The sequence below is a fragment of the Perna viridis genome, chromosome 14 (assembly GCF_037379345.1).
Source record: "Perna viridis isolate PV_CMFRI_1.1 ecotype Kerala chromosome 14, ASM3737934v1, whole genome shotgun sequence".
In the NCBI taxonomy this organism is placed as follows: Eukaryota; Metazoa; Mollusca; class Bivalvia; order Mytilida; family Mytilidae; genus Perna; species Perna viridis.
The window spans coordinates 10,225,747-10,237,811 of record NC_142458.1 but is presented as its reverse complement, the minus strand read 5'-3'; the positions used below and the strand labels follow the sequence as shown (position 1 = coordinate 10,237,811).

Here is a 12,065-nt window from a genome sequence, read left to right as displayed (position 1 = left end):
GAAAACTGAACTACATGTAAATCGGATTTAAATCGTATTCGTACTTGAAAACATGTTTTTTTCAACATGTTGCATCATCATTATTTACACAAAATTCCTCGACTGCATCATCGAACTTGCGGTTGATTTTCACCAAGTTAAAGATTTCATCATAAATTTTTACTTCGTTTGATCCAAAAATTTATAAAAAGGGGTTCCGATCCAAGCATTAATAAGATGAGATTTCCATGCAAATGCTATCATTTGTTCAAATATGATCAAATTATTTTGCACAAAATTCACAAAATATTTTAACAAGTTTAATTCAACTCCTTGAAATACCTCTCCCCAATATAGGTTCAGCCACATGCAGATATCACAAGTTCTGTATGTAATTTATTTTTTTTTTTAATTAAAGATTGCTTTTAAGTAAGTCTATTTGTCAGTTTGTCAGCGGTTCCGAGCTATTATTTGCTCATGAGCACAATTGTGTCCAAATTTAGCACGGAATATACATTTATTTCAACATAAGTTGGGTCCGACTCCGGCATTGTTTTGCTGAAGATCGAGTTGTCCGAAATATTCATTGTAAATTTTACCATGATTTCATGATGTTGAACATATTTAGACGTTCATAAAGACTCTACATGTGCCTGCTTTAACTGATTTATAGAACCAAACTCCCCACCCTTAATTGTCCCACAAACACATGCAAATTAATTCAAATGAACTGAAAACCCCGGTAATAATTAATTAATAAACAAAGCCAAGGGTACAAGATTTTAATTTTATATGAATTAATATTTGTTAGATATTTAGTGCTCTAGTGACCCAATTATAGTTTGTTGTCATGCTTCTATATGTCTTAGTTGCATCATTTCATTATTTCAGAAAGAAGGCGTTGCATCATAACAAGACGGATTTTACTACGACAAATCGTACACAAAGGAATCCTCCAACATATAAAATTACTATTTTGATGACGCGTTTCGCTACGTCAGCGCCTACCAACGAATAATAATCGATTAACACTGTCCTTATATGGAAGTAACATATTGGGTTATCCCATTCCATTGCTAAAAATAGATAAAACAAACCAATCATCTTTGATTTACTCGGAAGTTCAAGGAATATTAGTTTAAATCGAACCCAGATTCAAGAAAACATCCGAACAGAAGAGTTTCATCAATGGGATGCAATTCGGCCGCCGACTAGAATATAGTTCTAATGCGTAGTACATTAGTGCATGCTAATGCAAGATTAACAAATGATGTTGACCATTTGTGAGCAAGAAATTATATATTGAATGAAAAACTAAACAGAAATTATCAAATAAATTCGTGATTTTTACCGGATTAAGCATTCGTCGCATATTTGTGCGGAGTAATATGCAGGTATATAGACAGTTATACACGTTGCTAATAAAATTTAGCACAATGGCGACTGTACTTCGTGTTAGTGAGGGTTGTTAAACGGGGAGGGTTGGTACATCGTGCCCTTCCCAAGTGTTTCCAAGAGAGTGTGCTACCACTTAGGATAAAAATCTACCAACACTAAAGGTTTGTCTTGTTTGAAATAGCGATCCCGTTCAGCTTTTGTAACAAACGCAGAACGACCCGGTGAATGACTGGTTAGGCAATACTTCGATCTACGCATTTCATCACGAATTGAAAGACGCATTTAGTGAAAATCTGTAAACTTGCAACATAACAAGAAAATTAGAAGACAATACAGCACACTCTCAACATTAGTTGGAAACACGTGGAAAATCGTTGACTTTTTAGCGCGGTTTTGTGTGAAGGAGCGCACGAGGAAATTGGCGTTTTGTTTCAAGTGAACAAAAACGTTTTTGTTTTTACACTGCCAATAAGCATATCTGTGATTTATTGTTATTTTTTATACCAAGATATTTGACTTGAATTTGCTGTTTAATCCCATAATTAGCTTAGGATTCGTGGAACATCTTTTGTTCTTTGTTTCATTGGAGGGAAAGTGAAAGTAGGACTATCTGGATCAGACAAAGGAACTTTTCAGTTACTGAGTTGAGAACAAGTTGATCTCGACTGTACCTGCCATTTGAGTCCATTATATTAATGAGCATTACACGTCCAAGGCCCAGACTTAGTATTCCGAGTCATGGGCCGAGGAAGAAAACAGATTTGGATGTATCATTTAACTTAGTTCCTGGGAATCTTAGTCCAGACTTACAACCATCATCACCTCCTCCAAAGTTTCCAGAGAAATATTCTCCACAGAATGTGTCGAAAATTGGGCGATATCTTCTGTTGGGACAGTTAGAAGGGGAAAGTTACAAAGCTGTGAATTGGCAGAACAATGAAGAATACATTTGCAAGGTATGGATTTTGTACTATAACTCAATCTGGTGTATTTATTTTTTTTCTTTTCTAATACATATACACATATCTCGGTGTTTTATGAAAAAAATCCCGGAGAATCAGAATGTATACCAAAAGGAAGTTTCAAGAAATATTTCCTGTACATGTACATTTGTATCTATGTGTGGGCTTTGTTTATGCAACAGTGTATGTGCTGAGTTACTCCCCTTTGACAAAATTTTTGGAATTTCCCCAGTGGAAAAAAATTCCAACTTAACTAGTTTAGAAAATGAAACTGAAATATTTGAATATTTCAAATTAATTCACATATATTAAATATTGGTATATTAAGTATTTTTCACATTTTTTCTCAATATCATGATGAAACACGTAGTACACCTGTCAGAACAAAGGTGAACTCATACAGGTGAGTCATGCTTTTGAACTTGGAACAAAGAAAGTATTAGACAAGAATGATATAGTAATTCACCAATGAAAGACCCCATTATTTCATAGGAAATCGTGAAATTTAAAGATTTAAATTAGAAAATTGTTTAATTTTTTTTTAAATTACAAAATGTACAAATTTAAAATTATTTTTTGAATCTTTGTACTGCAGTGGTAAAATTCTTAATTTAAAATACTTGAGATATTCATTCAACAAAAAGACAATTTGAAAATTATATTTAATAAAAGTTCTATAACAAAGTACATGTACATGGAAGTGTTACTTTTTACATGTACATGTATGCCAAAAACAAATACATTTTTACTTGAAAGATTTTTTATAATATTATTAATTATGCATATTTAACATTTGTACATGTACATATTGTACTTAGTGTTGTTGTAAAAAAAAAATGACACATTGTCCATGAATGCATGAGTGATTGCCATTTTGGTGATTAGGTGGTGAGAAATCATGTTAATTTGTCATGAGTCCATAATTAGCTTAACTTGCTGTGTCATCAGTGGCTAAATATAAATAAACATGTGGCCGTTGACCCCTAATGGGATGAGGAAACAGACTGTGACATTGCTACAATTTGCGTTTTCTATTGTCCATTTTCTTCAAATTTTGCCCACCGTTCTATAGTTCATTGATGTTCAAGTTTGGAGAGGAATCTAAAATTTAAATTCAAATTTTGAATTGTTATTTTGTTGTATGGTACTTTTAAAAAAAATGAAGTTTAAAAAGTTGAAAAAAGTACATTATTTAAAATTTACGAGCCTGATTATTGATTATTCTACATGCTCTATATGTAATACATGTATTTGACCAAATTTGTTGAAATTTGTAAAAAATGAACATGTTGATAGTTTTGTAACCGAAAGTACAAGGGTTTTCCTTGTACCAGATTTTTTCTTACATGTACATGTATGTTTCTTGTATAACATAATTAGGAATAGGAAGTGAATTCACAAATAAGTGCAGTGTGTATTGGGTAAGATAAAGGTAAACATCCTGGACTTAATACTATACAGGAAGTTTATTTATAAAAATTAATCAATTTGAGTCATTAATTAAGGAATGTGGTTTAAATAAGATACATGCACGTTTATTGTTAATAATTATTCGTTTTGTTTCAAAATTTGTTTAATTTTGTTAATTTCTAGTTTCACATGCCTAAAGAATGTAGATTTACAAAATGTAGGTTAAATGTAACTGCACTATTTGAGGAAAAAAAACATATACCTGAGGAAGTGGATGTAATTAATTTTCAAATAAAGGAACCACTCCATGTATTGATTAAATTTGTTTTCTCCCATCAGAACCATTTGAATGACTTCATTATTGACATGGCAAGTTACAGTATATTGATTTTTCCTGCAGTTGTTGCTGTCTCATCAACAAGTTTCTAAAAATAATCTCTGGAATGTTGAGTTGTTCATCAGCTGATTTATACTACAACACAGCTATTTTTGATCATAATTGAATTTTGTATTCACCAGCACATTCTTGAGGTTATTAATAAATACATGTAGTACATGTACATGAAAAGAAAACATTGACTACCAAAAAAGATAAACTAGAGGATGAAGAGACTTTTTTGTTTAACATTTGTTTGAGCACATGTACTTGTAAATGTTGAACATTTGAAGGATTTTTTCTTGTCACAACTTAGCACAATTGTTGGGTGTTGATTATAATTTGCAACTGTACATGTACATTGGTTATAAAGGCAAGTAAATAAAAGCGAGGATAAATACTCTGAAACGGGGTGCTTTCTAGCAAACATGTACATTGATCCTATACCCTACATTGTATACATTGGTTATAAATGCAAGTAAATAAAAGTGAGAGTAAATACTCAGAAACTGGATGCTTTCTAGCATGCATATACATTGATGCTGCACCATACCCTACATTGTATACATTGGTTATAAATGCAAGTAAATAAAAGCGAGAATAAATAATCTGAAACTGGATGCTTTCTAGCATACATGTACATTGATGCTGCATCATACCCTACATTGTATACATATTGAAGTGAACTTATGTTTTTCTTTGTTTATATTTTCCAGGTATTTCCGATTATGAAGTACCGAGAAATTCTTGCTGCATATTGGGCTGTTGACTGTCATGAACATCTGAGTAGCATCTCCGAGATAATTCTCGGGGAAACAAAAGCATACGTTATATTTGAAAAACATTATGGTGACCTGCATTCTTACGTTCGTCAGAGAAAACGTCTGAAAGAAGAAGAAGCCTGTCGACTATTTGAACAAATTGTTTCTGCCGTAGAACATTGTCATGATAGTGGGGTAGTTCTTCGTGATCTCAAGTTGAGGAAATTTGTCTTCAAAAACCCTGAAAGGTAAGGAAATGAATGTAAATCAAAATTATGTTGCTGTGGAGGTGTAAAATCCAAGAAACCATGTCCATGACAAGTATATGTATATCTTGGTAGCTGAATCTCTAAATTGTCAGAGAATCAAATAGGATCATCATGTACAAGTATGTGTATTTACATGTACTGGTACATTTTCAGTTCAGCTTTCTAAGACCCCTTACCCCTTCTTTAAAGCAAAACAAACATAAAAAAAATATTAAATGCATGCCTAAATTTTGTTAAGCAATAAAAAATTTGTTGAAATCCTCTGACGAATATCCAATAAGAATTTATTGGCTATTGGCCTGTACAAAACTGGAAGAACTATTGTTCTTGGGATGAATTTTACATGTACATTTTTGTATATGTAATTCCCAATTGTATAAGACACATGCATGAAAATGGATAAAGTTGACAATATGATAACGCCTCGATCCATAAAGCTGTCTGCTTAACTTCCTTGTTTAGAGCCTTCAGTTCCATTGATTAATGGTTGGAAACAAAATCAATGGAACTAATACAAGGTTCCTTCTCTAAGAGCTTCTTTATGGCTTTCCCTGAAATGTAGGAGGATAAGGAAAATTTGATTCAGCAAGTTTTCAATCTCAAAAATGACTTGGGATACAAAAAAAATTGTCAAAAATCACTGAAAGTAAAGCAAGTGAAGTACATTGTACACATAATTTTTTTTTACATTTAGTCTTACAATGTACAAAACTCTTTTGATACATTCGTACATGTATTTATATGTATAGTTTACATGTACATGTATCATGCTTTTGTAGAAATCTTATAAACTAATGATGTTAGGTTTGTGCAGCTCGCAAGAACTATTTGTTTTTAGACACCTCTCTGTATTGAGTAAAAAGAAAAGCACAAGCTACAAACTTATTTATCACTAAGTAATTTCCTTGTTACAGAAACTAGGACACGATTTCTAACTCCACCCATTGGCTTACAATGTTACACATGTACCAATTTGTTTACATAGTCGGCACACCCATCTTCTGAATACATAGTTTATTACAATTGCATGAGGTTGATAAATACTTAATGGATTTAGATATTTACATAAAGCTCTGTTTAAAGGCCAAGTCCTTCTGTAGAATTTTACAATGTTTATAGGTAAGGGATAAGCAATCTGGCCTTTGGAATGTGAATGTATTGACTGGTTAGTGATACAAAAAACTTGTACAATATGAAAGTCTGGATAAGATGTATCATTTGGAATCTGAGGAGAATTTAATATTTTTCATGAATAATAATCCAAACTGTAATATGATCAGAAACAAGATATTTGATTTAGTTTTATTCAATTAAACAGCAGATTGAATGCATTTTATACAGTTCAGTATGCCTATGGTGCTACATTACCAGGTCTTTATTTCCTCAAGTTTAAAAAGAAAACGTGTACTTTATTCTTTCATTGATAAGCTAACGTCACCAGTCGCGTCATAAGGACAGGCACATGAAAGATTGTATGATATTTGAAGTTGAAAGCCTTTAAACTATAGACTCAACTATTTTTTCAGTGCATATATGTGTGTGTAATTTTCTGGAAAAACTCAAATGTAGATTGTAAGATAGTAGTAGTTTGGGGAGCGTTTTTGGAAGGAAACTGTTGTAAATTAGTGACACTTCATGGGTGTGCATTTCCACATGGTAACATGGTACATGTACATGACTTGTCATTCAAATGTGGTAAGGGAAATACATGTACATGTTAATGTCCATGTTTGTGCCAGTTATACCCTTTTAATAGGTAAAACATTTTGGTGATAAAATGTCAACTGTAGGGAAAGTGGATAGGTACAGATACTCTAATGAGAAAGGTCATAAAGGTCAAAGATAAATCCATGTTCTACATTTTGTACTGTAATGTATCAGTTTGTGTTCTGACCATGTTATCAGTTAAACTTCATGGTCCATGTCAGTCTAATTGTGTAAACCATCTTATGAAAGAAAAAAATTGAAGGTTGGACTTCAAGGACATGATAATGTGTTCATTATATAGTTAAATTTACTTAAAATTTCTCAAGGCAAAATGATCAATGACTTATTGGTCAAGGTCACTAAATTGACATATTTACAATGTGTACATGGAATTGTAGTGAGTCTACATTTACAGTTTATAATGTCATGAATGGCATGTCACAAAACCCTGGTATAAATTAAAAATGCATTATTAAGGTAAAATTTAACAGGATTGATGGTCTCAGGAAATAAGCGTAACTGTCTCTAAATGTCACATAATTTGAATTTAATTGGAATTGGTAATTATGTGAGTCATTGGGAGTTTCCTTCAATTCCCAGCATTGATCTAGTTTTGTTGTTGACTTCAGTATTGAAAAGGAACCTGAAGTACATGCACATGGAGCTCATTTATGGAGAAATCTTTTGAATCTGTAGAATTGTTCATTGTACATTTATACAAAGCATACAGTGTACAAAAATGTACATGTTCATATACATGTATATGTTTGTTCAAATGAAAAAAAGGATACATTTAACTGCTCTTTGGGAAAACCTGGTGAAACTACATGTAAATGTATGTGCATGGACCTTGATGGTACTCTTTATATATTAAAGGAGTTATAAGTATGCACTTTTACAATGAATGACTTTTTATACTGCCAGTCTGTATTTAATAGAACAAAGCAGTTGGTCACATGTTTAATGGTTTTATCATATGATTTCATAGTCATGTGGTTTATTATATAACACCAATAAATTGGCAATTTTTTCATTGTGATGTTTCCTTATGTTCTCTGAATACAAGTTCAATGTACATGTACATGTAGTAGTTAAGTAGTTGTCTTTGTAAGAATCCTGCAAAATCTGAAAAATGTGATATACCCCAAAAAAGGCTATATATTTTTATTTTTGTAATTAAGTTGTTTTATGGGTCTGTATTATGAATTGTGTAGTTATTCATTCAAATCTGCCTGCTCTTAGGAGATCATCAAGATTGAAAATCCAGTAGATTCTATTGTATTTGAGTGTCATTCACAGAATTATCTCTCATAATTTTGAAATCTACTGTGCATCCTATATAATTTTTATCTCCTAAGAACGCAGGTCATATGAAAAACTGAATGTTAGTTTGTGTTTACTATGGCAATTCAATCAAAATATCAAAAATAAAAATATGTAGGCTTTCTACTCACATTTTGCATTTTTCTTAGCTGGAGTGCTACTCAAATGTTTTTTCCCTAATTAAGCTTAATATGTCTCTATTGAAAAATACTATTACAGTTCAGTGTATCTTACGGTTATGATTTTATCATTTCAGAACTGATTTAAGACTTGATGGGTTAGAAGATGCTCGTGTATTGGAAGACGAAAACAATGATCACTTAGCAGACAAACATGGCTGCCCAGCGTATGTCAGTCCCGAAATTCTTCATTCCACTGAAACTTATTCAGGCAGAGCAGCTGATATTTGGAGCTTGGGTGTCATGCTATACACTATGCTAGTCGGAAGATATCCATTTCACGATTCAGACCCTAGTGCTTTGTTTGGGAAAATCCGCCGTGGTCAATATAACATACCGCAGATGTTGTCAGTGAAAGCTAAATGTCTCATCCGCAGTCTTCTTCGCCGTGATCCGTCGGAAAGACTAACAGCTGGCGACACTCTTCAACATCCTTGGATCAACGGAAAAAAGTCAAGTGGTTTTATGACAATCATCGACCACAAAAGTAGTGACCAAGCCGTTCCAAATGTTGTCTTCAACGAAGAGGAAGATTTCTTTCTTTGAACAATTGGTGTTATTTATTGTGTTTCAAAATATAAAGAGCCAGTAATATGTTTTAATGCACAATGTGCATTGTCCATTAGACGGTGATACTCTACTACGGGTCCGAATTTTGATGTAGAAGTCTTCAGAAGCTATTAGGTTGTTCATCTGTCCACTTGAATGGCAGCTTTAAACTTGGACAATGGGAGAAAAACAAAATTCATACAAAAAAGTACTATTTATTTTATACATGTACATTACAAAATCTGTTGTGCAATTGTACTGTGTGCCAAGCACCTTATAAAGCACTAAGCAATATTCACTTCCAATTTTTTTATGAGAAAAATTGAAGCTTGCTGTAAACCTGTTAAATTTGGCAGTTGCTAGTTTTCACAGATTCAGTCAAGTGAACATATTCGAAGGATATCAATTTGTGGGGAATAAAAAAAAAATCAATATACAGCATTGAAAATTAATTTTATGCGTACTTTTTTTTACTTTTACATGTATGTTCACCACAAATAAGTGAAAATAAGTACACCGCAAAAGTTAAGACTTTTACAGTAATTGTTTCAGGTGTGAAAGCTTACCATCGTATCATAATAATCACCCCTAGAGCTCACTTGAATAATTTCATTTTGTGTGTGCGTGTTTTTGTTTGAGTGTATGGTAATTGAATTTATTGGTGTATTTGTATTTAAACATGTATGTGTGTACTTGTAGTATTTGTGTACCTGTATTTATTTCAAAATGTTGATTTGGTTTTCTTTTACAAATTTTTACAAGAAAACAAATTTGAAATTTTAGTTTGTAAATTGTGGTTAACATGATAACCATTTTATTATTCATTTAATTGAAACTGTTTGACTTCTGTAATTTGTGTGGTTTATCACACTTCAAATTGTCAATAAAAAAAATTGACACATGTTAAAATTATTAATTTTGTAACATGAAAAATTAATTACAATTTAGATTGAGGTAAAAAATTTCCATTTATTTTACTGAGCATATCTGTATACATGTAGTTATCAGTTTACAGTGTATAAGTCTATTCACTGAGTGTGAAACTGGAAGTTCAACTTTTGTGTGAACATGGAAGTGGATACTGAAGTGTGAAACTGGAAGTTCAACTTTTGTGTGAACATGGAAGTAGATACTGAAGTGTGGAACTCGAAGTTCACATTTTTGTGTGATTTTGTAGCATATATTCTGACTTCCTTAATTTATCATGTTTATACAGTGTTAATGTTATTGTTATTTAGAAAATGTTACTGGAATCCAATTGTGTTTTACTGTTAGTGAAACACTGGACTTTCAAATAAAATACATTTAACTTGAAATGATTCTTTGTTTTTCTTTAGTAATCCTTGTGTTTTCCAATTACAAAATATCTTGCTTTGAGAAAAGGTCTTGATACATAGAACATTTTAAGAACCAGTCATATAAAATTCAGACACTGCCAATGGTAAAGTGATTAATGGTGTAGGAAAACTCACCTAACAAACAATACTTTTTCAGTCTACATACGCTGTATTTTTATATATGATAATCATTTTTACAATCGGATTTGCACTTGTTAGAAAATCATACATTCATCTCCCACCAAAATCAACCAAATGAATCCAAATCAAGAACGATAACTCTTGCAGAGTGCTATCTATACAATTTTTATCCCAAAAGCCCAACAGTCAAATGAAAAACTAAGACTGGTTATGTGATCAGTAACTGTTTCTGAACAAGAATGAACTCCCAAACAGAGTGGGGGAATGCTCTCAGACCAACGTGGGACCTGGGAGTAGGCCAGAGCGTCAACATAGCAGCCCAGCCGCTAATAGGACATGCTCTGACCGAGTTCTTCGGTCAGGTATCCCGAAGGCTGGGCTTCGCCACCAACACCAGTTGGTTCTACTAACCCACTAACATCGACCGTGAGAGGCCTGTATTGGTATTCAAGGTTGTTAAAACCCAATTTTTCTTGTAACCCGCAAAGTCGCTCATAAAATGTCACGTTCGGGTAGATGAAAGAGGAACATGCATTTTATGAAATTTAACTCCATGCAGTAAAAAACAGATAAATGTCTAATATTGTTAGCAATATGCTATACCACAAAGGTCAGGCGGGGTTAAAACTTGACCGTTGAGGAAACTTTGGACAGGAACAAGCATTTTCCTGAAGTTGTGACAATAACCTAACTACAAGTTAATATGTCTCGCTAAAATGTTGTACCATTTTGTGCCAAAGGATATTCTGGATCGATTTGGAGGTCCTGACAAGAACTCGTTTAAGAAATGGGGTCCAAAATTTTGATTCTGGTCAAATGTCTAATTGCAATAAAATACATGTAACAAAGCTGTATCATGCTTGAATAGTGAGCTGATGGCTCATGCTAGTACTGGATCTGATTGTTCAGGGTACGCGTTCCCTGCAAATCATTTTATCGCAAAAATGTATCTGAAAGGTAGATCATGATTGATTGATTGAATGATGGGGTTTAACGCCCGAGCAGCAACATTTCAGCTATATTCAGGCGATAAACATGAAATGGATTATAAAATAAACATGGAATGATGATGAAAAGAAAAAATGGTATGGGACACAAGGATAATGGGGTCGACATATTTTGATTGGCACTGGAAAAAGGGAGAGGTGGGTAGGGTCGGGCAATTTAGCCTCCTACGGCGGAGCCCTATGGTTCCTACTCCGGGAGAATACCACAACTGGGTTCTTTAACGTGCGAGGAACGTGGCATCTTTCCCAACACGTTGCACCACTATGGTTTGCGGTCAGGTTTTCCGTATTATGGCCTGACGACCCCAGCATGTAACATGCCAGGGTTACCCCATTCCACCACCTGGGGCACAAAACCCAGTTGTTCTGTGGGCAGAGCGCTCTAGCCCCGGCCAGGTTTCTGAGCATTATTTAGTCGCCTTTTACGACAAGCTTAGCGCTGCTGCGGGCCTATTCTTTTGACACCCGGACCACGGGGTCATAAATCCTGCAACATGATTTAATTTTGCTATAATTAAACGAATAATAGCCCCTTTTGTATATTTCTTGATCGGACCCACCCCACTTAATATAAACTTCAAACTTGCGGATCTTCCCTTTTTAACTGATAATTTTGTTTGTTTTTGCACAATGTTGGCAAAAAAATAATTAATATTTAATAGCCTGG

At 33.4% G+C, this 12,065-nt stretch overlaps 1 protein-coding gene across 1 annotated transcript; it reads left to right on the top strand.

Moving 5' to 3' along the window:
- The first annotated feature begins 1,409 nt into the window (after nucleotides 1–1,409).
- Nucleotides 1,410–10,229, top strand: LOC148598170 (tribbles homolog 2-like). The gene is made up of 3 exons (XM_088560014.1): nucleotides 1,410–2,333; nucleotides 4,842–5,134; nucleotides 8,442–10,229. The coding sequence occupies exons 1-3, from the start codon at nucleotides 2,073–2,075 to the stop codon at nucleotides 8,908–8,910; spliced, it is 1,023 nt and encodes a 340-aa protein (XP_088416140.1). The 5' UTR covers nucleotides 1,410–2,072; the 3' UTR covers nucleotides 8,911–10,229.
- The last annotated feature ends 1,836 nt before the right edge of the window (nucleotides 10,230–12,065 follow it).